Genomic DNA, 27,822 nt, shown 5'->3' with positions numbered 1-27,822 from the left:
AAGACAAGACGGGAAGAGATATCCACAAAACAAAAGAGAAAAAGAGAACAGAACAGCCCAGATAACGAGAAAGCACATGGGGGAATATAAACTTGACTATGTCAGCATATTAAATACAAATAATATAAATAACTCCAGTGAAAAGTAAAGATTGCTAGGATGGATTAAAAAAACAAATCTGACTGGACATGGTGGCTCACGCCTGTAACTCTTGGGCTCAAGCAATCCACCGTCCTCAGCACTTTGGGAGGCTGGGGCGGGTGGATTGCTTGAGCCTGGGAGTTTGAGATGAGCCTACAAAAAAAATATAAAAATTAGCTGGGCATGGTGACACGCATCTGTAGTCCCAGCTACTCGGGAGGCTTAGGTGGGAGGACCACCTGAGCCTGGGGAGGTTGAAGCTACAGTGAGCTGTGATCACACCACTGCACTCCAGCCTGGGTGTCAGAGTGAGACCCTGTCTCAACCCCCTCTCCACCCCTCACCCCTCATCTATATACTGTTTATAAAAGACACATTTAAATTATAAGGGCACAGAAAGGTTGAAAGTATGATAATTAAAACATACACTATGCAAATACTAACCAGAAGAAAGTTGTATTAATAGCAGACAAAATGATCTTCAAGGCCAAATCGTTAGTAGAGACAAAGAGGATCACTTCGTAATGAAAAGAGTTTCAAGTTACCGGAAAAATACTACCATTTTTACTTAACCAAAACATAGCTTCAAAGTATACAAAGCAAAACATGACAAACTACAAGAAGAAACAAACAGATCCACAATCATAGTGATGTACTTTAATGTACTCTCTTAAGTGATAAAAAAAAAAAAAAAAGCAGACAAAAATATCAGTAAGAATATAGGAAACTGAACCCGACTGAGCGTGGTGGCTCACGCCTGTAATTCCAGTAGCATTTTGGGAGGCTGAGGAGGGCAGATCATGTGAGGTAAGGAGTTTCTGACGAGCTTGGCCAACATGGCAAAACCCCATTTGTACTAAAAATATAAAAATTAGCAGGCCGTAGTGGTGTGCGCCTGTAATCCCAGCTACTTGGGAGGCTGAGGCAGGAGTATTGCTTGAACCTGGGAGGCAGAGGCTGCAGTGAGCTGATTATCACGCCACTGCACTCCAGCTGACTGAGTGAGACTCTATCTAAAAAATGAACCTCAAAATGGCAAATGCATTCTTTTAAAAAAATAGATGGAGGATCGAAAAACAAAAACAAAAACAACCACCTCACAAAACCACACACCGGGCCATAAAAACAAGTCTAAACACATTTTAGAGAACTGAAATAACATAGAATATGTTCTCAGATCACAAAGTAATTTAAAAAACAACTAGAAAAATCCACATGTTTAGAAATTAAGAAACTCTTCTAATAACCATTAGTTAAAAAAGTATTAATCACAAAAATTAGAACCTTTTTGAACTGAATAAAAAACACTACAATCACAATTTGTATAACGGCTAAAGCAGTACTTAGATATTTATAATCTTAAATGTATAGATTGGAAAATCAGGAAGACTAGAAGTCAAAGCACTAAGCATTCATCTTAGAAATTAGATGAGCCCGCAGTATCCCAAAGGAAGCAGAAGGAAGGAAATAATAAAGACAAAAGCAGAAATCAAGTGACCAGAAAGCAACCATACGATAGAGTCACAACGGAGCCAAAAGATGCATTTTGGAAAGAAACCTCTGGTAAGACTAACCAAGAAACAGAGAGAGAAGGCACAACAACCAACATTAGAAATGAAAAAGAGACGTCATATTAAAAAGGTAATATGATATTAAGAATTGCATACCAACATTTTAATATATGTATGAAATGAACATGGTCTTATTACTGACTCAAGTAGAAACAGAAAATCTAAGTAGTCCAATAACCCATTAAAGGAATTGAATAGTAGTAGACACATAAGTAGTAGACAATCTCCCCCACCTCCACACATACAAAAACCAACCAGGCCTAGGTGGTTTCATCTGCGAGTTCAAGAAAGACATAATTTCAGTCTTTTATAAACTCACAGAATCCAGAAAGTGAGAAAATGCCTGACTCCATATGGCTTGCAAAACTTTGATACGCAAACTGGTCAGAGACAGTACGAGAGAGGAAAACGGTGATCTAAGCTCACTCATGAACACAGATGCAGATCTCCTATACATAATATTACCCAACTGAAATCAATCTGTTTGTAAAAAGGGAAATTAAGTCCATGAGGAGTTAGCAGTTTATCAGATTAGTAAACCTTAAAAAAAACCTGACAATACCAAGGGTTGGTGAAGATGTTGAACATCAGGAACTCTCATCACTGATTGGCAATTACCTACTAAAGTGATAGCTATGCACACTCTATGACCAGTGGTTCTACTCCTAGGCACACACTGTGGAACAAAGTATGCCTATGCGCATTGGGAGGATACATGTATCAGGAGATCCATGGCTACATTTTTCGGGATAACTAGACATTGAAACCAACACAAATGACCAGCCACTGAAGAATGAATATCTAAGTTGTGGTCTAGTCACACAATGGGATATTCCACAGCAGCAAAGACATATGAACCTCAGCTGCGTGCAACAACATAGATGGCTGTCTCAATCACAATATTGAGCAAAAGAAAGAACACATTAGAGAAAGCATATGCTGTGATTTCTCTCACAGAAAGTTCAAAAACAGGCAAATCTAAACTGTATTGCTCAAAAACAACAACAACAAAATGATCACAAAATAAGAACACTGGTAACTCTGAGGGGTGAGAGAGGGAGGATGTTGTGATTGCAGAGGGGCACATGGCTGAAGGAGGTTTCTGGGGTGATGGCAATTTCATAATTCTTGGCCTGGGTATGAAACAGATATTTATTTCACAGTTATTTGTTTGAAACACACGTTTTAATACATTACAGGTATATATATGTTTTATAGACTTTTCGGTATAGATTTTATAGCTCACAGTGAAAAAGATCAAAATAAAATAAAGGGCATGGAGACTTGCTCTGAAGAACAAAATGGATTGTAGATTCTGCAGAGGAAGGGAGTCGGCGGGGGCTGGAGTGAGGGGAACTCGTCAGGTCGGTTGAAGGTGGAGAAACAGAAGAGATTTGATAGAATCCGGACAGTGAGAGTTTGGAGTGATAACCAGATAAAAAGACTCCAAAGAAAGTTAATCTCCCGACTAGTTCACAATTCTGTAATTCCATCCATGCCCTCCTAACCACTGTCAGTTTTCTTGTGCTCCTTCCTGAAGTAGTACGTGTGTGTGTGCACATGCTATTACGTACCTTGTTTTCCTTTTCACACCTATTCTGTACTACTTTTATTTTATTTTATTTTGAGATAGAGTCTTGCTCTGTTGCCCAGGCTGTAGTGCAGTGGTGCGATCTCGCCTCACTGCAACCTCCGCCTCCCGGGTTCAAGCAATTCTTCTGCCTCAGCCTCCCGAGTAGCTGGGATTACAGGCGTCCACCACCATACCGGGCTAATTTTTGTATTTTTAGTAGAGATGGAGTTTCACCATGTTGGCCAGGCTAGTCTCAAACTCCTGACCTCAAGTGATCTGCCCTCCCTGGCCTCCCAAAGTGGTGGGATTATAGGCGTGAGTGACCGCGCCTGGACTCTCTACTACTTTTATAATTATCAAAAAACAAGAAAATCAGTTTTAGCTGGAACAAAGCAAACAAACAAATCATAGAGACAAGGTTCATAGGAGAGAATTCCGAACTACATGCCCAAGCTCCTGTGAGGACTTTAGCAACAAGGAAAGGAACATGAGGGTGATTGTCCCATCCCCTGCCTTCCTGACCACTGCCAGGCCAGCCCACCCTCCGGGAATGCAGAGTGTGGATCCAGAGGTCTTGTGGGTGGAAGCCACTGTCACAGCTCTCAGGGAGCCCCTGACAGCCAAGGGGCCGTACCTCAGAGTTGGGAGGTACCACGAACTGGGAGGGCAGGGCGATGTCGGGCATCCGGCATTCCGTGGAGAAGGTCACCAAGTAGGGCAGAGGGTTCTCCAACCTGATGGAGGCTGATGCAACTTGCCGGACTGGGGTCACCATCTCGATGGTTTTGATGATGCCTGAAGGGATGACCCTGAAACTCACATTGTAGTACAAGAACTCATTTGTCACCTCGTTTCGGAAGATCACCTGCATTCACGGGCAGAGAGGGAGGAAACAGGGAAGAGCAGGGGTGAGCCGGAAGCCTCTGCACATTTTCAGGGGCTGCTTCTCTTTGCTAGCATTGTTTGGCATGTGAAGCACGGGTACCAGGCTGACAGGACCCTCGCAGCCTACCTGGATCCCTGCCAGTCAGACTTTCTAGTTAGGGATTCTAGTCTGGCTCCTCCCAGATGAGCGATTATTAAACAGCCTGGGCTTGCGTTAGAAGAGGCTAGAGCAGGACTGTCCAATGCCAGCACTTTCCTGGTGGGGACAGCTGGCCGGCTCTGGAAAACAAGCAAGACCTCTGAGGTAAGTTTCAATGGGCTGGGCTTGCCTGCCTCTCTCTCTCTCTTTCTTTCTTTCTTTCTTTTTTTAGAGGGAGTCTCACTCTGTTGCCCAGGCTGGAGTGCAATGGCATGACTCGGCTCACTGCAACCCCTACCTTCCGGGTTCAAGCGATTCTTCTGCATCAGCCTCCCAAGTAGCTGGGATTACAGGCGCCTGCCTGGCTAATTTTTGCAGTTTTAGTAGAGACAGGGTTTCATCATGTTGGTCAGGCTGGTCCTGAACTCCTGACCTCGAGTGATCTATCCATGTTGACCTCCCAAAGTGCTGGGATTAGAGGTGTGAGCCACTGTGCCTGACCACAATGGGCTTTCTTCCTATTCCTGTTGCTGCTGGGATAGTTTAAAAACAACAATAGCATCTAACACTTAATTAATGATTACTGTGTGCCAGGCAATAAATAGAAATGCTGACTTAGTTAATTCACACAATTCGTAGGCACTGTTATTATGCCACTTCACCTTTATTTTATTTTATTTATTTTTATTTTTTAAAGATGAGGGAACTGAGGCTTAGCAAGTATCTTGCCCAAGGTCACACGTAAAGAAAAGTCAGGACCAAGATTTGAACCCAGGTTAGACTGACTCTAGAGCTCACACTTGTAACAACACTATATTGTCCCTTCACCCTGCAACGGACTTCTTGTGCTGCTCACCTTTTTAAGTTCTTTTCCCTGGTGACTGATAATGTTCAGCATCTTCTCTTGTTTTTATTGGTCATTCACATAGCTGCTTTTATGCAATAGGGTCTATTCAAGTGGTTTGTCCTTTCTAACACATTGGGTTGTTTATCTTATTATTATTAGGTGTTAATAGTTTTTTATATAGTCTGGCTTTTTACTTTCAACTTCTTTGTGTCTTGAAGAGCCTCTAACACTCCCTGTCTTTTAATTGGAGTGTTTAGTGTTTTACATTTAAAGTGATTTTTTTTTTTTTTTTTTTTTTTGAGATGGAGTCTCACTCTGTCACCCAGGCTGGAGTGCAGTGGCCAGATCTCGGCTCACTGCAAGCTCCGCCTTCCAGGTTCACATCATTCTCCTGCCTCAGCCTCCTGAGTAGCTGGGACTATAGGAACCCACCACCGCGCCTGGCTAATTTTTCTGTGTTTTTAGTAGAGACAGGGTTTCACTGTGGTCTCGATCTCCTGACCTCGTGATCTGCTCGCCTCGGCCTCCCAAAGTACTGGGATTACAGGCATGAGCCACCACGCCTGGCCTAAAGTGATTGTTTATATGTTTGACCCGAAGTCTGCTTCCTTGCTAGTTATTTTCCACATATCCCTTTTATTTTTCATTTTTCTGTTGTTACTTTCCGCTTTCTTTTGGATTGATATATAATCTTTTGGAACATATTTTATTTTCTATACTGGCTTCTTAGTCATATTTTAAAACTTTTTTTTTATTGAGATGGAGTCTCACTCTGTCACCTAGGTTGGAGTGCAGTGGTGCGATCTCAGTTCACGGCAACCTCCACCTCCTGGGTTCAAGTGACTTTCCAGCCTCAGCCTCCCAAGTAGCTGGGATTACAGGCATGTGCCACCACGCCCAACTAATTTTTGTATTTTTAGTAGAGACGGGGTTTCACCATGTTGGCCAGGCGGGTCTTGAACTCCTGACCTCAGGTGATTTGCCTGCTTCAGCCTCCCAAAGTGCTGGGATTACAGGTGTGAGTCACTGTGCCTGGCCTTTAAAACAATGTTTAATGGTTGCTCCAGAGCTAAAAATGAATCCTTATCAACATTTATTAAATATTAATATTTTATCACTTCCCACTTGACAATGGACGATTTCTGGTCCCTACCTCACACTTAATAATAACCTTGCTTTAGCATCACTTCATTTGCCTGTCCACTCCATCTTTTGTGCTTTTGTTGTCATATCTTTTATTTCTACATACATAAGAACATCTACCTTAGAATGTTATATGTGTTATAAACTGTCAGTTGTCTTTTAAGAAATCGAAGAAAAAACCCTCCAAATATATATTTTGCATTTCCCTAGGTATTGACCATTTCTAGAGCTCCTCTTTTCTTCTTGCAGACTGAAGTTCCCATCTGGTATCATTTCCCTTCAGACTGAAGAAGATCTATTAACATGTTGTGCAGTAAGGTAAATCTGCTGATAATGAATGCTCTCAGGTTCTTTTATATGAAAATGTCTATTTCACTCTCAATTTTAAAGGACATTTTCAGTGGATAAAGAATTTTAGATGAACTGTTTCCTTTTCTTTCAGCACTTTACAGATAGCTTCCATTATTTCCTAGGTGAAGCCAGAACTCTAGGACAGCCATTGTTATCGCTGTCCCTCTCTCTGTAATATGTATTTTTTCCCTCTGACTGCTTTAAGCTTTTCTCTTTATCTTTGTTTTTTGGCAGTTTGAAAATGAAACAATGCCTGATGTGTACAGGAATTTTTTTTTTATTTTTCCTGCTTGAAGTTTTCCAAGTTTCTTGGATCTATAGTTTTATTTTTTTTAATCCAATTAGGAAAATTTCTTTTTTTTTTTTTTTTGAGACAGAGTCTCGCTCGGTCGCCCAGGCTGGAGTGCAGTGGCCGTATCTCAGCTCACTGCAAGCTCCGCCTCCCGGGTTTACGCCATTCTCCTGCCTCAGCCTCCCGAGTAGCTGGGACTACAGGCGCCCGCCACCTCACCCGGCTAGTTTTTTGTAATTTTTAGTAGAGATGGGGTTTCACCATGTTAGCCAGGATGGTCTCAATCTCCTGACCTCATGATCCACCTGTCTTGGCCTCCCAAAGTGCTGGGATTACAGGCTTGAGCCACCGCGCCTGGCCTATACATTACTTTTAAAGACCTAATGTTATTGTACACTTAATAGACTACAGTATAGTTTAAACATAAGTTTTATAAGTACCAGGAAACAAAAAAAATTGTGACTCACTTTACTGTAATGTTAGCTTTGTCATGGTGGCCTGGAACTGAACCCACAGTATTTCTGAGTTATGTCTGTAATTTAATTTTCTGCCTCATTCACATTCTCTCTCATTTTCGTCTTCCCAGAGAATGTTACGTTATGTTTAGAACAGTTGCTGTGAAGTCTTTGCCTGCTAAATCCAACATCTGGCCCATCTTGGAGTCAGTTTCCATTGTCTGCTTTTTATCCTTGACAATGGATCTCATTTTTCTGCTTCTCCACAGGTCCAGTAATTTTTGTTTGCGTACTGGACAATGCTGATGATCATTGTAGAGATTCTGGATTCTCTTCCTTTTAACAGTGTTGATTTTGTTCTAGGAGGCAGCTGAATCACTGACTTAAATTTGTGTGGGTTTGGTTTTATGCTTTGTTAGAGCACATCTGTGTAAAGCTCAAGGTATGTATCAGGACCTTCTGACTTGCTGGGATGCAATCTCCAGATTTTGTCCTCCCTGTAGAACTTGTATGTGCTTAGTTTTAGGCTTTCTTAAAGGGCTAACAAAGAGAAGGCCTTATACTAAGGGAATGGCCCTTTCTCCTAAGCCTTTCTTCTGGCTTTTCTAGTATTTTAGCTGGGTTTTCAGGATTTTAACGAGGTATTAATGCAATCTCTTTCCTCTGGCTGGGCCAGACTTCCAATGTTCCCCAGCACTGATTAACACATAGTATTACTATTCCTTTATCAACCAAATAGCAGCTGTTCCCTAGTAAATCTCATGTTGTCTCACCCTGCACATGTGCAGTCCAACTCTTAGCCAAGGATAGTGAGGGTTTGAACCCCCATGCTGTCTTCTGACCTGTCCTCTTTACTCATGCACTGGTCCTTTCTCTCTGGTGTCCTACCCTCTAGAGACCAGCCTTTCTGACTGCCCCAAACTCTGATTTCTGCCTCCTCAGCTCTTTGGGGGCTGCTGTGCTTTGCGTGGACTCTAGCATACTGAACTGTAGTCAGGAAATTGTCCTTAGGCAGAGAACCAGGATAATCGTGGGGATTCATGTCATGAGTTTTCCTTCCCTTTGGAGGACTGCCTGTTGTCCAATGCCTGAGAAAAGTTGCCTCAGAGATTTGGTTGAGTTTTATGTTTTTTTTAAAAAATTTTTATTTTTTATAGTGGGAGGAGTATAAAATGGATTATTATAATCATTATAACCAGAAGCAGAAATGCTTTCTATGCTTTAAAAAATGTTATTATTTTAAATTTCAATATATAGTACTGTAAGGAGACTGGTGATCTGGGTTCACTCTGTCATTTTTACTCCAAAATCTTTTCACTTCTATTTTAATACATATCTTTACTTATTTTTTGTTTACATCTACAGTTTATGAATCTCTCTATTCTCTTCCTACTCTTCTTTCTGAATGAGAAAACTTCTCTTATTTCTCCCATTCAATTCCTCCAGAATGACGAAATGTTTCTCACTGCCTTATGTTATTCTTCCCCTTGCTATTTCCTATGTTCAGGTCATATGAAATATTTACGTCAGATTGTCTTTCAACAATTATTTAAAATTACCTATCAATTTAATTTTGATTCTTTGCTTATTATATCCTTGTACTTTCCTCTTTGAGTCACTTTTTTTTTTTTTGAGACAAGGTCTCTCTCTGTTGCCCAGAATGGAGTGCAGTGGTGTGATCTTGGCTCACTGCAACCTCTGCCTCCCGGGTTCAAGCAATTCTCCTGCCTCAGCCTCTTGAGTAGCTGAGACTACAGGCGTGCATCACCATGCTGAGCCAATTTTTGTATTTTTAGTAGAGATAGGGTTTCACTAGGTTGGCTAGGCTGGTCTTGAACTCCTAACCTCAAGTGATCCATCCACCTCAGCCTTCCAAAGTGTTGGAATTACAGGCGTGAGCCACTGCACATGGGTCACTTACTTATTTTTGAAGATTTGTTAATTCAAAAACTTTTAATTTTGTATTTATTTTCGTATGGAGTTTGTGCATATGGGTGGTTTACTTTTTTTTTTTTTTTTGAGACATAGTTTTGTTCTGTTGCCCAGGTGGAGTGCAGTGGTGTCATCTCGGCTCACTGCAACCTCAATCTCCTGGGCTCAATCAGTCCTCCTACCTCAGCCTCCTGAGTAGCTGGGACTATAGGCATGTGCCAGCCCCTCTTGGCCTCCCAAAGTGTTGGGATTACAGGCGTGAGCCACTGTGCCTGGTCCTAGGTCAGTTACTTTGAGTCCTTGTATGTCCAAGTTTTGGTGTCAGAAGAGTTTTGCCTGGAAAAAGAGTTCTAGATTGACAATCATTCTCACTCAGACATTTGGATAGCTCATTCCATTATCTTCTTGTGTTTAGTGTTGCCACAAGAAGTCTCATGTTACCATGATTATTAGTTCCTTTTATTTCCTCTAGAATCATTTAGGACTTTCTCTTTCATCCCGGTTTTCTGAAACTTTGCTCTAATGTATTTAGATGTGAGTATTTTTTCATTCATCCTGTTTGGCAACTTGATGGACCCATTCAATTAGAAGACTCGATCTTCTTAAAAAGCCCTGGAAATATTTCTTCAGTTATTTTGTTGAATATTTTCTTCCCTCTAGTATCTTGTTTCTCTTTCAGGAACTCCTATTACATATATTAGAGCTTCTTGATTTATACATTGTCTCATACTTCCTTTCTTTTTTTTGAAACAGCTTTATTCAGATATAACTCACATACCATACAAACTCTCATTTAAAGTGTTCTATTTAGTGGTTTGTAGTATATTCACAAGGCAGCATAGCCATCACCACAATAAACTTTAGAACATTTTCATAATCCCTAAAACCCTACAGCCATTAAGTCACTCCCCTTTTCCCCAACCCATCCCCTCCAGCCCTCAGTACCACGAATCGACTTTCTATTTCTGTAGATTTGCTTATTCTTCATATTTCATCTACCTGGAGTCACACAGTATGTGAATGGCTTCTTTCACCTACATTTCAAAGCATACATTCACTTACATTTCAAATCACACATTTACTTACATTTCAAATCATACATTCACTTATATTTCAAAGCATACATTCACTTACATTTCAAATCATACATTCATTTACATTTCAAATCATACATTCACTTACATTTCAAATCATACATTCACTTACATTTCAAATCATACATTCACTTACATTTCAAATCATACATTCACTTACATTTCAAATCATATAGTTGCTACTGGCTTCTTTCACTTAGCATAACGTTTTATAGCAGGTATCAATATTTTATTTCCATTTCTTTTTATTGCCAAATTCCACTCTGTTTATACACTTACCAGTTCACAAAAATTTGGGTTGTCTCTACTTTTTGGCTATTATAAATAATGCTGCTATGAATATTTGTGTACAGATTTTTGTGTGCACATATATTTTCATTTCTCTAGGGTATTACCTAGGAGTTAAATTGGTGAATCATATGGTAACTCTGTGTTTAACCATTTGAGGAAGCGCCAGACTCTTTTCCAGGGCAGCTGCACCATGTTATACTTCCACCAGCAGTTTATGAGGGTCCCAGTTCCTCCACATCCTTGCTGGTGCTTGTTATTATTTCATTTTGTTCCATTTCTTTGTCCTCAAGGGCTAGTAATATCTGGTGATATTACTGAGCTCCATCTTCTAGCTTATTAGTAATTCCCATTATAAAGTTCATCCCTCCTGTATGGTTTTCTAAATATTCTATTTTTCATTTCTAGAGTCTCTAATTGATTCTTTGTGACAATAGCTTATCCTTATTTCATGAGTATGATTTTCTCCCTTTGGGGATATAAATAATATTCACTTAAAGTTTTCTGTTTGCTTTAATAACTCATTCTTTTCAGAGGTTCTGATTTATTGAGTAGGTGTTTCTATTTTTTTTTTTTTTGAGACAGAGTCTCGCTTTGTCGCCCGGGCTGGAGTGCAGTGGCCGGAGCTCAGCTCACTGCAAGCTCCACCTCCCGGGTTTACGCCATTCTCCTGCCTCAGCCTCCCAAGTAGCTGGGACTACAGGCGCCCGCCAACTCACCCGGCTAGTTTTTTGTATTTTTTAGTAGAGACGGGGTTTCACCGTGTTAGCCAGGATGGTCTCGATCTCCTGACCTCGTGATCCACCTGTCTCGGCCTCCCAAAGTGCTGGGATTACAGGCTTGAGCCAACGTGCCCGGCCAGGTGTTTCTATTTTATGGTAACATTTTTTTAGATGTTTCATGATTTCTTGATTTTGAGGTTCCCTTAAAATCTTGTCTGTCTGTGAATGCTGATCTGATTAGATGTGATTGGAGCAGCCTACTCAGTTATTGTAGAAAAGGAGACTTACACTGCTGGATGCATTTTGCCAGTATCCTCTCTCTCTCTCTCTCTCTCTCTCTCTGTGTGTTCCTAGATACTTTCTTTTTTTTGTTTTTGTTTTTTAACTTTAAAATGTTTCCCCTGGTGATTCCATCCCACATCATAGCTCCAAATACTATCTACAAATGAAAAATTCCCAAATGTTATCTCCAATCCTGGCCTCTCCCATGAGCTACAGATCCACACACGCTCCTTTTCTTCAAAACACTTACCTCATTTTGTAATTATACATCCACAGTGCAATTGTTTGAGTAATGCCCATCTCTCTCTGCTAGACTGTGTGTTCTGTGAGAACAGAGATTGTGCCTGTTCAGCTCACTGACGTGTTACCAGCAATCAGTATAGTACACGGCATATGTGCTCCATAGATACTCCTTAAACCACTGAATGGATGAGGTGAAACAACTCATGAATGAGAGACCCTGTGATGTCTTGGAGCAGTGAGTATGGGTGGCCATCTTTACTTGCTAACACCAGGATCAAACTCAGGGTCAAACCTCCTGAGTTCCAGGGTGGTGCCTTTGCCATGTAGATACCTTTGCGGTGTACGTTCCCTCCTTGTGGGAAAAGAAGTTCAGCTTGTAGTCTTTCTTAGAGCCAGACAGTACATCAATGTAATCAAGGCCCTTCATAGTGATGCTTAGGTCCGGTTTCTCTGGTTTCAGTATTTCCACGATGACCCGGAATCTGGGGCAGCATAGGAGAATACAAGACGGGAGACGAAAAGAGATCATTAACCCAAAGGAAAGAAGGAAAAGTGCCAGCTGTACTCTTGATTTTATGGGAAGTGCATGGGTCCAGGGTTCTAGTCTTCACCCTGTCACTAACAATAATGGGAACTGCCATTTACTGGCCACCTATTATGTGCCAGGGACTGAGTAAGTGGCCTGTGTGTTACAGGCATTAATCCTTGCAGTATCCGTAGGAGGTATTAATACATATCACTGTCATCTCCATGTCACTAAATAGAGGCCAAGAGAAGGAAGATAAGAGAAGGAAGATAAGATGCTCCAAGAGAAGGAAGATAAGATGACTGGTTACTGGCAGAACCAGGATTCAAATTTAGGTCAGGCCTTTACCCACTATGCTAAGCAGGAAGCCTTCAGTACATTGTGCCTCGTCTCCCAGACTTGAGTTCCTTCTCTGTAAAAGAAGGGGACCATGCTTGTTGGCCTTGAGCTCTCCTGATGCCTGATTTCTACTCTGCTCCTACTGTAGGGACAAGATCCAAGGACTTGCTTCTCTGGCCAGTGGCTTAGGTGATAAGACAGAACACTCAGTAATAACAGTGATGATTATCATTATGATAAAAACAGCTAACATTTATCGAATGCTTATTTCGTGCCAGGCATTGTTCTAGGAGACTTACAAGTAACTAACAGCACAGAAAAAGAATCTCGCTAGAGGCTTAGTATTCAGGAAATGCCTGGTCACATCAGGGAACTCTGTCTCTGACTCCTCGAGCCCCTTAACATCCTCTAGAGGCCCTAAGTAGGGGAAGGACCGGGCTAGATGGTGAAAGTCCTCCTTCCACCTCCCTACCCAGACCCCTAGCCCCATCCCCTTACCTCTGGGGCTTGTTCAGCCAGTTGGTGATCGGCAAAAGTTCAGTGTAGGGGGTCTTACATGGTACTTCACGGTAGATACTGGCTACAGCTTTGGGGAGCTCGGAAGTCCCATGTAGAGCATACAGCCAGCCAGTCCCATCTGGGAGGGGGAAGAAGAGGGTGCCCTAAGGAGAAGAAGGATGTGATCAGAATGACACACAGCATTCTTTATTAGGTACCTATCAGGCATGTAGAGACCGAGGATTATTTGGAGGATAATGGAGGCCCTGGAAAGAAACATAATACTTTGGAAGGCATCTTGGTGATATATTTCAGGAGATAGAAAAATGTTCATATGTATCTGAGCTAGGAATCCCATCCCAGAGAGCTTATTGAAGAAAAATCCCTCCAAAGAAAAAAGTTATGTGTATATATAACAACCAGTTATAATGTTGATGAAAATTTGTAGATAAACATTCAACAAATGGAAATGTAAAACAAATTGTGGAACTTTCATTCAGTGAAATATTGGGCAGTTATTAAAAATAATTATCACAAAGACCACATAGTTAAATAGAAAAATGCTAGTGCTATACTGTAAAGTGAAAGCAAACTGAATGTACAATTTGGTATGTGATGATGACAGTTATGGCGGTATCTGAATAAGGATTGGTAGTGAAGATAGAAGAAAAAAGTTCATTTTTTTAATAGGGTGGAAGATTATGGCCACTTTTCTTTTTTTCGTTTTGTTACAGTCACCATTACGTTATTTATGCAATTAAGCGAAACATTAATTACTTGATGCTTGGTCTGGACCCCATTTCGGAACTAAGCCCCTGGCTCTACGAGAATCCCCTCTACATTAAAAAAAAAAAAAAAAAAAAGAAAAGAAAAAAGGAAGCCAAAGCTTGATAATCTGCACAATTCCTCACTATTCCAACATGATCTGGGTGTTCCCCATCTAACATTCTCTGAGCGCTCAGCTTCCAAAATGTCTTTTTTTTTTTTTTTTGAGACAGAGTCTCACTCTGTTGCCCAGGCTGGCGTGCAGTGGTGCGATCTTGGCTCACTGCAACCTCTGCCTCCTGGGTTCAAGCGATTCTCCTGCCTCAGCCTTCCAAGCTGGGATTACAGTTGTACGCCACCATGCCTGGCTAATTTTTGTATTTTTAGTAGAGATGGGGTTTCCCCATATTGGCCAGGCTGATCTTTAACTCCTGACCTCAGGCGATCCACCCTCCTCAGCCTCCCAAAGTGCTGGGATTACAGGCATTAGACACCGCGCCTGGCCCCAAAGTGTCTTTTAACCTCATTCACACAGTGCCACCTTCAATTATGCCAGGAAACCAATGGGGGTCAGGGGACCTCAGCCTACCTGGTGCTTGCGGTTCTCCAAGTTCATGGTGCGGGGCCTGTAGGTGATCTCGTAGGGCTTGTTTTGCTGGTGGGCCTCCAGGGTGATGAACTCAGGCCCCTCCCAGTGCTCACCCTCAAAGATGGGGTGCAGATTCCAGGTCTGGTTGGTGCGGTTTGACAGCAGAATGGTCTGCGTGTGCTTGGAGCGTACCTGGCACGTGAAATTCACCACCTGGAAGAAAGCAGGCACCTCATGTTCCATGGCACGTCCCCCGGTCTGTCTCCAGGGCCAGAGGTACGGAATGTGCGCTGGGGAAGACTGACTTTAACAGTGCTTCCCATCATGAGTTTCAATGGGTCCGTTTCTTTTTCTTTCATTCACTCAGCACCTACTTACGGGTACCGTCTATGTGCTAGGCACTGTTCTTGGTGGTGGAGATGTAGCAATGAACGAAATAACAAAAATCTCTGCCCTTGAGCTGAGATTCCGGTGCGGGGAGACAGACACACAAGTGGAAGGCAGAGCGTGCAGGATAGAAATAAGTGCCAAGGGCAAGACAAAGCAGAGGGGGTGCCAGATTGGGAGTGGGTTGGAGTTTTTACACAGTGTGATCAGGAAGGGCCTAACTGAGCATATGTATTTGATTAGAGACCATGAAGGATGAAGCAGGAGAGACCTGGGGAAGAGCCTGAGTCAGCCTGAGTGTAACTGGCAAAGGAAATGCCAGTTACAAAGCTCCTGGTTTTGACAAAAGGCAAGGAGGCCAGTGTGGCAAATGTGAAGTGAGTGAGGGGTAGATAAAGTGACAGGGGACAGCGCACAGGGCCTTGGAGTCATGGTAGAGACTTTTTTTTTTTAATTGAAAAAGGAGGACTTACGAGTGTTTTGAGTAGAGTGACCTGATCTGATCTATGCTCTAACAGAATGGCTCTAGATGCTTAGAAGGGACAGAGGAAGAGAGACTAACTAGAAGACACTTGCAATAGGCCAGGTGGGGGTCGACAGTGGCTTGGGTGGCACTGGTAGCACTGGGGATGGTGGAAAGTGGGTACATTCCAGTTGTACTTGGAAGAGCCAATAACATTTACTGCTGTATGGTATCTTGGGTGTAAGTGGAAGAAGGTTCAAGAATGACACCCAAGTTTTTAGTCTGAGCAATGAGCAGAATGGAGATGCTCTTCACTGATGTGGGGTTGACTATGGGAGCAGCAGGTTTCAGGGAGAGATCAGGAGCTCAGGTTTCATACATGTTAAATTTGAGATGCCTATGAGTCAAGCAGGAAGTAGAATTTACAAATCTGGGGTTCAAGGGAAGAGTCCAGGCTGGAGATAAAGATTTGGGAGTTATCAGTATAGCAATTTCATTCTTGTCGTTACTGTTGTTGTTTTGTAGAGGTGGGGTCTCACTATGTTGCCCAGGCTGGTCGTGAACTCCTGGGCTCAAGCGATGCTCCTGCCTCGGCCTCCCAAAGTGCTGGGATTATAGGCATGAGCTACTGTGTCCAGCCTAACAGTGTTTTTTTTTAAGGCCAAGAAACTGGCTGAAATCAACAAGAAATGATTGTATGTAGAAGAAAGAAGGAATCTAAGGACTAGCTCTTGACTGACGAACTCCAATGTTAAGAAGAATCAGAAGGCCAGGCTTGGTGGCTCATGCCTGTAATCCCAGCACTTTGGGAGGCCAAGGTGAGTGGATCGCCTGAGGTCAGGAGTTTGAGACCAACCTGGCCAACATGGCAAAACCCTGCCTCTACTAAGAATACCAAAATTAGCTAGGTGTGGTGGTAGTGGCCCATAATTTCAGCTACTTAGGAGCTGAGGCAGGAGAATCGCTTGAGCCTGGGAGGCAGAGGTTGCAGTGAGCTGAGATCATGCCACTGCACTCCAGCGTGGGCGACAGAGTGAGACTCTGTCTCAGAAAAACAAAAAACAAAAAACAAACAGAAGATGAGAAGGAGAAGCCGGTGAGTAGGAAGAAACCCAGGAGAGAGTGGTGTGCTGGAGCCAAGTGAAGGAAGTGTTTGCAGGAGGAGGAACGGGTTTATGGTGTCAAATGCTCCCCATAGTTCAAGAAAGAACTGGCCATTGAATTTAACAATGTGAACAGTGTGGTATTGGCATAAAGATGGTCAAATAGATCAATGGATGAGAACAGAACCCACATATATATGATCAATTGATTGTCATTTACAATCAATGACAAAGGTGCCAAGGCAATTCAGGAGAGAAAAGAGTCTTTCAACAAGTGGTATTGGAACAATTGGCTATCCATGCACAAAATTTTTTTTGATCCGTATCTCACACTATATACAGAAATTAACTCCGAATAGACTGAAGACCTAAACACAAAACTTATGTTCGGAGTATACAAAGAGCTCTAGAAACTTTAATAAGAAGACCAATGACCTAATTAAAAATAAACAGAAGATTTGAACAGACACTTCAACTAAGATAATACAGGGCTGGCAAATAAGTGCTAGAAAAGTTGCTTAACATCATTAGTCATTAGGAAAATAAAGCCTCCATGAGAGACCCTACATACCAATTAGAATAGCTGAAATTTAAAAAACTGACTATCAACTGTTGACAAGGATGTGAAGTAAGTGGAGATGTCAGACATTGCTGGTGGCATTGCAAAAGGACACGACTGCTTTGGAAAACAGTTTGGCAGTTTCTTACCAAGGTAAACATCTGCCTATCACATGACCCAGCCATTCCACAACTGGGTCTTCATCCAAGAGAAATGAAAGTGTATGTTCCTGCTGAGACTTATAAATACAAGTTCATAGCATACTGTATGTTTCCATTCGTATAACATTGTTTAACAAAATTACAGACAGGGAGATTGGGTCTCATTTCTCCCATAAGCAGTGTTGCCAGGTAACACAGCAGACGGTTCAGTTAGGTTTCCAGTAACAAGGCTAGCAGAGGGATATACCAAGGCCTTTTGTTTTAAAACCACAGAAAAGGAGAAAGGTGTTAATGCTTTACTCATAGATCTTGGAATTTGACCTAGCCAGTGATGTCAAAGCAGGCTTCCTAGAGAATGTAATGCTTCAGATGAGAGCTGAAGAATGGAAAGGAATAAACCAAATGAAGAGGGGAGAATGAATATTCCAGCAGTGGAAACGATGTATTCGCAGGCCTCGTGGAGGGAGGGGGCAGGCCTGTATGTTTGAAGGAGGCCCAACTGAGTTCACTTGCTGGGGTCACTCCTGCCACGGGGCCACCCCGGGCAGCACCTACTAACCTCTTTTATGGAAGGTGGTCCCACGCAGACTCCAGACAGGGTTAGGCTCAGAGGACTGCCTCCCTGGATGAAGCAGAGAATGTTTTTACAAAGGCTCTCCTTTCCCACCTCGGTGGGATGGTAGGTCACTTCGAAAGAAACCTCCATGCCTGAGGTAATATAGCCTTCTTCTGGGCTAATGGAGAAATGAGGCTCAAATTTTTTGACGTCCCATTTAAACCTTTTCCAAGACAAAAGAAGACAAGAAAGAGAGTTTATGGATGTTGTAAGGGTGTCCTCAATGCTACTGAGAACAAGAAACTCTGCCTCGGCTGTGAGGTTCACCTCCCTGAGTCTATCCTCGGACATAGGAGGAGAAATATCTGCCGGACAGAGCAGAAGCACTGGGGAAGGTGGGCCAAGGTCACTCCCTGGGTAGGTAGACTTCACTCCCTTGCAGAGCTGAGCCAAGGGCAGGAAGTGGCTGCATCTTATTATCCACGAGTGACAGACACAGCAGGGAACGTATGTATCAACATGCATACACATGTGTCGTGTACTTAAGGTCATACAGCTAGGAAGTGGCTGGGCTAGAACAGAAACCCTTCTGGGACTGTGGCCTTAACTGTCCCCTGCACTGCCTCTTGGTTCAGATCCTGGATGCTGGCGACAATCCCTTCCTGTGAGAGTTGCCTCTGTTCTGGGTGGCACTGGTATCCCGTGGCCCTGTGTGCTCCTCCCTCTGTGGTTGGGCCCTCGCTTATCTGTGAAATGCGTTGGTAGCAGCCTTGGTCTCATAGAACCGTAGTTGGATTATGACGTGTGCCATGCCAAGGCATGAAACAGGCATTGAGAAAATATCTTCTGTTATCTCAATTGTAGTAATCATAGTAGCAGCAATCACCCCAGTGAGGCCACTGCTGTCACATCTTGAGGGAAGCAGGGGGACGTAGAAGGGAGAGGACAGAAGTAAAAAGCGACTGCTCTTGCAGAACAAGGCCAGGGCAGGTACAGGGACAGGGGCCTCTGCTGCAGCCTTCGGGTGGGAGGCACCGCTCCCCTACCTTGCACCCACGTCGCCTGTGTTCAACATGAGGATGCGACGCGTGGCTTGTGTCTGATATACCACAGGTCCGAAGGGAATATGTTCCTGGTCCAGCGAGATCTCCAGGGCCTGGCAGCAGCCGCTAAGGAGGAAGAGGGGGCGCAGGAGCCCCATGCATTCCATGAACACTTCCTCAGAGAAGGGAGGGACACGCTTCTTCGGAGCAAAGCTGACTTCCAGTTTGCAGACTTCTCTGGGCTTCAGTGTGATGTTGTGGAAGGGCACCAAGGTGAGGACCTGAATAAAACAGCACCCAGAGTCAGCAGCTGAGGGTGGGAGGCCCCTAAGGCCTTAGTTCCCAGAGGTCTTGCTGCTGGGATTGGAACAGGAGTCAGATCTCACTCCTGCTCTCCCATCAGCTGTGTATGCTTTGGTAAATTACTTAAACTTTCTGTGACTTACTCTATGTTGAAGATTAATATCATTTCCCTTTCCTGACCCTTTCGTAACTTATTTTGTGCATTTCCTTCTTTCTTCCTCCTCCCTGATAAAGGAAATAGTAATGGGAAATAAGAAACACTTAGAGCTCTGGCATTTCTCAAGGAGTGTTCCCTGCCTCAGTTTCCCTGTATGGTTGTTAAAATGCAGATTCTGGCTGGGTGCCATGGCTCATGCCTCTAATCCCAGCACTTTGGGATGCCAAGGCGGGTGGATCACTTGAGGTCAGGAGTTCGACAATAGCCTGGCCAACATGGCGAAAACCCGTCTCTTCTAAAAATGCAAAATTAGCCGGGCTTTGTGGTGCATGCCTGTAATCCCAGCTACTCAGGAGGCTGAGGCAGGAGAATCGCTTGAACCCAGGAGGCGGAGATTGCAGTGAGCTGAGATCACACCACTGCACTCCAGCCTGGGCGACAAAGTGAAACTCCAACTCAAACAAACAAACAAAAAAAGCAAAAAAAAAAAAGCAGATTCCTGGATCCTGCCCCAGACCAACTGAATCAGAGTCTCTGGTCAGGCAGGGGTGGGGGGCCTGGAATCTGCATATTCAAAAGTTCCCCAGGTGACTCATGTATTCTAAAATCAAGGACCACTGTACGAATTTGTTCAGCTTTCTCTTCCCTCTAGTTCTGGTAAAAATCAAATCCAAGTCAGCTTTAAGGAGGTCAATTCCCTTTTCATCCGGAAGCTCTCTTTGGTACAGAGGACTGAGCAGTCACCAGTGAGTGGACGGTGGCAGCAGGGAGTGAGATGATGGGCTGCGGAGCTGTGACAGGAAAGTCACCTTAGAGACTTCTCCAACATGATGCGGGAAGCTAGCCTCAGGGTGTTGGCGCCAGCATGGGCACTCCGGCAGCTTTAATCTGACCTGCTGAAGAGGCAGACTTGGTATGGCCAAACTATTAGGGACCCTGACATGCTGGAACCAAGGACTTTAATTTGGATTACTAAGGAAAGAGAAGCAACAAGTCTTCCCCATCTTGCCCGGATGGCAAAGTAGGGAACATGGGGTACTGGAATGAGACGCCCACAGGGTCTCTTACCTTGGCTGGCCTCTCACAGCCAGTTTCTCTGTACCCTGCAATCCCCAGATGGCCCACAGTGCTCTTTCCATATGGAGTTCTATCCAGTTTTCAAGTGTATATACCTTTGCCCACGAGGAACGCCCCTTCCTAACCTGTCGAGGGACACCTCTTCACACTGTAAAGTTCAGTACAGGCCCCTCTCCACGGGAAGCCTTCTGTAATCCCCCAAACCCTCCTCTGAGCAGCCCTGATCCTGATTCACACTCTGCCTCTGTAGATTCTGTGCTGCCCTGGGGCTATTTATATGTCTGTGACCCTCAAGGACTGAGATCTCCACCAGACCAAGGTCTATGTCATATTCACCTTTTATTCCTAGCACCTAGCATGTATTATTCAGTAAGTGTAAGAATGAACTGCATGAAGGAATGGATGCAGTCTGGTCTTGGAATCAAACATATCTGGTGCATTTCCAAGGCTCATGCAAAGACTAATGACTGTAAGATGAGTAGCTAGCGGCCAGGACTGGTAGCTTCTATGTTCAGGGAACTTGAGGAAGTAGACTTGACAATAAACATGCTTTTCTCTCACTGCTGGTGGCTGTGCAAAGTGAGATAATCTTTCAGGGAGCAGACTGGCCATGCATATTGAAACACACTTTCCCTTTTGACACAATGAGTCCACTTCCAGGAAGGTGTGTGTGTGTGTGTGTGGGGGGGGAAATATATATATATAATTTATATATATATATTTGTGTGGGGGTGTGTGTGTGTGTGTATATATATATATTTTTTTTTTTTTTCTTTTTGAGATAGAGTCTTGCTCTGTTGTCCAGGCTGAAGTGCCATGGTGTGATCTCAGCTCACTGCAACTTCCGCCTCCTGGGTTCAAGCAGTTCTCTGTCTCAGCCTCCCAAATAGCTGGAATTACAGGCACCCATCACCATGCCTGGCTAATTTTTTGTATTTTTAGTAGAGACAGGGTTTCACTATCTTGGCCAGCCTAGTCTTGGACTCCTGACCTTGTGATCCACCTGCCTTGGCCTTCCAAAGTGTTGGGATTACAGGTGTGAGCCACTGAGCCCAGTCTAGGAATGTATCTTAAGCACAGAGTCATGGATGCACACAAAGGCTTAAGGAGAAACACCTGAAATGAACAAAAATAGAGAACTGGCCTGTCTACACAATGGAGATGTAAATAAACAAATGACAGTGGATGACATGGAAAATGAAATGAAAATGCAAAATGAAAATAATGTTCATTTTCACAAAAACAGTATGGGACTAGTGCACTGTGTAAAGCCCTATACTGTTTTTGTGAAAATGAACAGACGGAGCACAGGGAAGGCTTTTAGAATGGTCTGGCACGTTACAGATGCACAAGAAATGTGAGCTGCTTGTGTTGCCAGCATGGCCATCCTCATCATCAGGGAGCATGAAGGGGCCCCTAGGAGCCCCTCTGAGCACCAACCTTGGGTTCCTGGAGTTCTGGAATTGAGAACAGAATGGACTGGTTAAATGTGAGCTGGGCCAGGCTGTTGTTCATGATGGAAACTGTTCTTTTCACAACCTGCCCTGGTAGGACAGCTCCCAACTTCACAATCCTGTTGGGTGGATCTAGGACTAAAATCTGTAGGACAGGAAAGAGTAGGAAGAAGAGTTCATTAGTTAAAGAGAAAAATAAACATTATATGTCTTCTCTGGTGAGGCAAGGGTGGTTCCTTCTCTTTCTGTGCCCTCACTTCTTCATATTGGGTGGGCATTTCCCTGCTCAATAAGCATTTAAGTGCCTAAAGTACCCACTGAACTACTCATCACACAATTATACAAGTACAACTGGGTTAAAATATATGTAGGAAAATCTCAGGGCACCTTGAGAGCATATTACAGGGGGCTGAAACTAGGCTAGGGGGCTCAGGGGGCCTTTCTGAAGATGGCATGTGTACATTGAGAGCTAAAGAAAGGTATGAGCTAGTCAATTTCAGCCAGAGTGAGTGTGGAATTGGGGAAAAACCTAAGGCAGGGAGACAACCTGTGGCCAGGCCCTGAGCCAGAGGGAGTGGCCCAGTCAAGGCCTGAGGCTGGGAGCTAGGACCTGAGAAGACAACTTTAGAGAGGTGGTCAGGTCTTGCAAGGCCTTGTAGGCCATTGCTGAGTGAGAAGTGGGAGACGGGGCTTCACTCTGGGAGCAATGGGAAGTCAGTGAAGTATGGAGTGTTTGTGAGAGAGCTCTGGCTCCTTTATGGAGAATGGGCTTGAAGAGGGCAAGAAAGAAAGCAGGAGGGAGAGATGATGGTGGTTGGATTAGAACAGCAGCAATAGAAGCAGAGAAAAGTAGTTATGCTTCCAAGTCCTCAGGTAAGACACTGATTAAAATGGTGCCTGGGTCAGGCCAAGGCCAGGCTGAGCCTGCCCTGAGAATGGCCCTGACCCACAATGGGCAGCACCCCCTGGTTACTGTCATGTGGTCAGTCACTAAACTGCACCCCTCCACTCAACTATCTTTAAACCCAGCCACATGTTTCCATTTTGTTTAAAAAGGCAAGAGAGTCTCTCCCACCAGTCATGAGCTCTTCGATGTCTGAGAACATGTGTTAGTCACTTCTGCATCTTCCCAAAATATCCAATACATAATGGGTGCTAAATAAACAAGTGAAAGACCAATAGGCAAATGAATGAACCAATGGCATCAGAAGAGACCTTGTCTCTGGCTTGGGTCTAGACACATGAGTTGGCAATGTCCTGTTGCTCCTATGGCTTGATGGGAAGGCTGCTGGGAATACATCCCTCCCCTGGTTGCCGAAATATGCTATGCATTCTTGAAAGTCTTGGAAGGATTTCAGTCTTGCAAAACCTTCTATTACAATACAGATAATCCCACCAGACAAGCACCTTACATGTTTACTAGATATGAGAAGGAAATGAATAAGCAGCAGAATATGACCATTCCCTTTCTATCCAGAGTGCCTGGGTAAAAGGAATGCCTTGAACCAAATATCCAGGGATCTGTGGCTGGCTGGAGAATGCTAATCAATGGGGTGTTAAGGAAAGATGTTCCATCACTGAAACACATGTCTGTGTACATTGCTTAAAAACGTTATTTACTAAACCTGAAAACAACATGCACTGATGCAGAAGGAAAAGGATACACTTGGGGTACTGAGTCTGAAAGTCTCAAATTTCTCCAAGAAAAAGAATATTTCTCTAGTGTCTGTGATTACCTGTATCCTTTGATACAGTAAAGTATGGTATTGAATAAGATGTATGACTCAGTGAGTCTGATCTGACGATTTGCCCCTTTGTGTTATTAGGAACATCATCTCAGTGGGACTGGCTGACCTCCAACAGAGTAGCCTGGGGCAGAGAAGCAGAGCAGCTGGAGGGGGGAAGGGGTTCTGGGGGGCAAAGAAGGTTGAGAAGGGTAGAAAGGAGGGTGCCACACCTGAAGGCCTCCCGACTGTCTGTTACCTTCATTTCAGTACCCTTCCCTTTGATTTCGACTGTTTGTTGTGAGAGCCCATTGATTTCAAAGGGGATGAGTTCTTGATAGTTGATACTTTCTCGAGGATAAAAAGTTATCGGAATCTCCAGTGTGTTTCCTGGCTTTACCACATCAACACGGCAGTTCACCTCGAGATGAGTGGTGTTGGTGTACAGACAATCTATGCTGCAGAAAATCAAGATGAACAGGCGTAAGCTCCAAGAAGTCTGACCCAGAGGGGCAGATGCCATCTCCTTGTCTCTTTGGGCTGGACACTGATGGGTTTCCTACCCTGCTGTCCTAGAGTCACATAAGTCATTTAAGAGCTGGAAGGGAGGTTAGCAATGACCCAGCCCACACTCTCTTAGGCACAACCAAGTTGCTCCAAGTCACATCCTGAGGCCCTGGCTGAACTGGGTTTCAAACTCAAGGCTCATCACCCTTTGCCCAATATTCTTCACTCTAACAGTTTTCTATTTCTTTCTTTTTTTCTTTTTTATTTGGAGACAGAGTTTCACTCTGTCACCCAGGCTGGAGTGCAGTGGCATGATCTCAACTCACTGCAACCTCTGCCTCCCAGGTTCAAACGATTCTCCTGCCTCAGCCTCCTGAGTAGCTGGGATTATAGGTGTGTGCCACTGTGCCCAACTAATTTTTGTATTTTTAGTAGAGACAGGGTTTCACCATGTTGGCCAGTCAGGTCTTGAACTTCTGACCTCAGGTGATCCACCCACCTCGGCCTCCCAAAGTGCTGGGATTACAGGCGTGAGCCACGGCGCCCAGCCTGATTCTCCATTTCTTGATCATGCATCTCATGGTTTTATACATGAGGGTTTTGTACCCTCTCATAAGAAGGAAGTGCTTCCAGAAGTAATTGGGTGACAAAGCACAGTAGGGAGGAGTGTATGTTCTAGAGTCAGGCAGAGAGGAGTCTGGATCCAGGCTCTATCACTGATTACCCAAAGGATCTCACAAGAGTTATGTAGCCCACATGGGTCTCTGTTTTCTTATCTGCAAAATGGGGGTAGTGATCACTATTTCTTAGGGCTATTGTGAGGATTAAATGAGATAAAGTGACTAAAACAGTCATTAAATAGGGTGCAGAGGAAATATTCCATAAAGTGAGCTACTATTATTATGACTCATTGTTCAAATAGAAGGGGTCTTAAAAGAGCACGTCCACCCTGCTCCACACATGGGTAGGAAGGCACTAGGCCTCTCCATTATAACCTCTCCTTGTCTGCCTTACAGTCTGTAGAGAAGGCGTCTAGCTAGGCCAACATATAGAGCTCAATACCTTAAGCAAAGTAAGACTGAGATTACATTAAACATGCAAGGAGTATAGATAGATAAGATTTAAAATTAGTATTTCAAATTACATGACACACTTATGATTTAATATTCAGGGTACTAATAATAACAACAGCAGCAGCAGCAACTAACAATAATTGGGCATTTCTTATGTTCCAGGCAGTGTTCTAAACACTGTTCCTAGGTGAATTAATTTAATCATCCTAATAGTCTTATACAGATGGTATTATTATTATTTTTTTTTTAGACAGAGTCTCGCTCTGTCGCCCAGGCTGGAGTGCAGTGGCATGATCTCGGCTCACTGCAAGCTCCGCCTCCTGGGTTCATGCCATTCTCCTGCCTCAGCCTCCCGAGTAGCTGGGACTACAGGTGCCTGCCACCATGCCCAGCTAATTTTTTGTATTTTTAGTAGAGACGAGGTTTTACTGTGTTAGCTAGGATGGTCTCGGTCTCCTGACCTCGTGATCCATCCGCCTTGGCCTCCCAAAGTGCTGGGATTACAGGCGTGAGCCACCGCGCATGGTCATAGACAGTATTATTATGACTACCACTTCAGGCAAGGAGACAGAGGCGCAGAGAGTTTTAAAAATTTGCCCAAGGTCACACAACTAGGGAAGAGTTAAAATTTGAACTTAGATCTGTGCTATCCAATATGGTGGCCACTAGACACTTGCAGTTATTAAAATTAACATTAATTAAAATAAAATAAAAAATCAGTTCTTTAGTTCCGCTAGCCACATTTTAAGTGCTCTGAAGCCACATTCAGCTATAGGCCACCATGTTCGACAATGCAATAATACAACATTTTCATCATTATGGAAAATTCTCTAAAGTACTGATAGACAGATTTGAGTAAACACAGGTCTTTGGGCCAGCCCTTAGAGATTCTATCTCATTAGGTCTTGAATGGGGCCCAGAACCTTGGACTAGAACATCCCACACAGGGATGGTGCTGAGAGGCTAGATTTGAATCAGAAAGCTTAGGCTCAGTACAGGTCTGCTATTTACTGCAAAGCCACTGGCCAGAGAAATTTACCTTTTAACTCTTCAAACCTCACTTTCCAAGTCTATCACATGAGAAAATAAATGGAAGTCATAAAAGCTCTCATTAGATCATTTGGAATTGCTTTACGTACTTCACAAAGAGGATTTTTAGCAGGGTAGCTCATGGCTATCCAAGTATTAGTTTTACTTGTGGGGACAGGGACCCAGGATTCATACCCACTTATGTTTGACTCTTTCCCACAATCTTTTTTTTTTTTTTTTGTCTTGGCAGGGCTTCACCTGTGTGGAGTCTGCAGGGCCCACAAGCAGTTGCAGAATCATCTGGAGGCTCTGGGAAGCCTGCTTACCTCATAGGTGTTTCTTCCTTGTTGGTAATTACCAGGGTTTGTTTGTATGGGGGCATCCCAGCTTGATAGATAAAGCAGGTCCCAAAGTTGTAGCTGGTGAAGGAGAAATGGATAGCCGGGCTCACAGCACAGCCTGAGATGCTGCACACAAATGTTGCACCATGGCTGATCTGTGGGGAGGAAATGGCAGGGGGATCATAATTAGAAGAAGTAGGAGGCGAGGGCTCTTAAGTCCTCAGGTTAAGCTGGAAAGCAGTTGGTGCTTTAATACAGGTCTCAGGGTGCCATTTCCAGAGATTCTGATTTAGTAGGTTAGAAGCTTGTGTATTGAAGAAAAGTTCCTCTGTAATCAGGCCCTACATTGCCTCCCACTTTGCTCTTGCAGCAATGATTCAGCTTGAAGGTCCAGGGGCATACCAGGCACTGCTAGTTACTACCCAACATCCACTCCCCATGACTTCCTTCCTAGCAGGACTCTGATTGGATGCCAATGTGCCTAGGTGCAAATGCTTCATTTTACACCTTCCTTTAAAGCTCAGGATGGCCATCAGACATAGTTCCAGTCATTGAGATGTAAACAGAAGAGGACAAGAGGGTGTTCTATCTTAAATAAAGAGGCAAAGCCTTGCTGGGGAAGTTCTTTGCCTTCACGCTCTTCCCCGTTCTTTTCACTCTGAATGCACACATAGGACGTCAGGTAAAATGGTCATCTTGTGACCAGGAGATGACAAGAAGGAGAACAAGGCTAATATGCCAAGGACGAAAGAGTGGAAAGATGGAAAGAGCACAGGTCATCATCTGGACTCTCAATCACAAGGTAATATGTGACTCATTGGTACATGAACTTAATTTGCTCTTCACAAACTCCTCACAATGTGAATTCTCACAAATTGATAATTGATTTCAAATAAATTATCTATTATTCATTCTAAGCATCATTAGAATAAACATTATTAGAATAAACATTCATTTTAAACATTATTAGAATAAGTCAGCAGTCATTGGTACAAGCTATCATAAACAACTTTATAAATTTAAAAACATTTTCTTATTCAAAGCTTTTATTTTCTTTTTCTTTTCTTTCAACTTTTAAGTTCAGGGGTACATGTGCAGGATATGCAGGTTTGTTACATAGGTAAATGTCCAAGGCTTTTAAAGTGTTTACATTTTGTGGCTGATTCAATGAAAAGGATGTAAATTTATCACCTTCAACTCTTCTGCCAAC

The 27,822-nt window shown here is 43.4% G+C and overlaps 1 protein-coding gene across 1 annotated transcript in view; it reads right to left on the bottom strand.

The window, feature by feature from the left end:
- Positions 1 to 27,822, bottom strand: part of HYDIN (HYDIN, axonemal central pair apparatus protein) — a 421,369-nt gene that overhangs the window by 8,227 nt on the left and 385,320 nt on the right. Inside the window, exons 77-85 of the mRNA XM_025370321.1 lie at positions 26,598 to 26,767; positions 23,922 to 24,120; positions 21,925 to 22,083; positions 18,951 to 19,228; positions 17,908 to 18,127; positions 14,676 to 14,888; positions 13,322 to 13,485; positions 12,290 to 12,440; positions 3,920 to 4,150 (exon numbers count right to left, since the gene is read on the bottom strand). Of these exons, the coding sequence (XP_025226106.1) occupies positions 3,920 to 4,150; positions 12,290 to 12,440; positions 13,322 to 13,485; positions 14,676 to 14,888; positions 17,908 to 18,127; positions 18,951 to 19,228; positions 21,925 to 22,083; positions 23,922 to 24,120; positions 26,598 to 26,767 (1,785 nt within the window). The remainder of the gene's footprint in view (positions 1 to 3,919; positions 4,151 to 12,289; positions 12,441 to 13,321; positions 13,486 to 14,675; positions 14,889 to 17,907; positions 18,128 to 18,950; positions 19,229 to 21,924; positions 22,084 to 23,921; positions 24,121 to 26,597; positions 26,768 to 27,822) is intronic.

The sequence above is a fragment of the Theropithecus gelada genome, chromosome 20 (assembly GCF_003255815.1).
Source record: "Theropithecus gelada isolate Dixy chromosome 20, Tgel_1.0, whole genome shotgun sequence".
Classification (NCBI taxonomy): domain Eukaryota; kingdom Metazoa; phylum Chordata; class Mammalia; order Primates; family Cercopithecidae; genus Theropithecus; species Theropithecus gelada.
The sequence above is the reverse complement of the archived record's forward strand: the minus strand, read 5'-3'. Positions and strand labels throughout refer to the sequence as shown.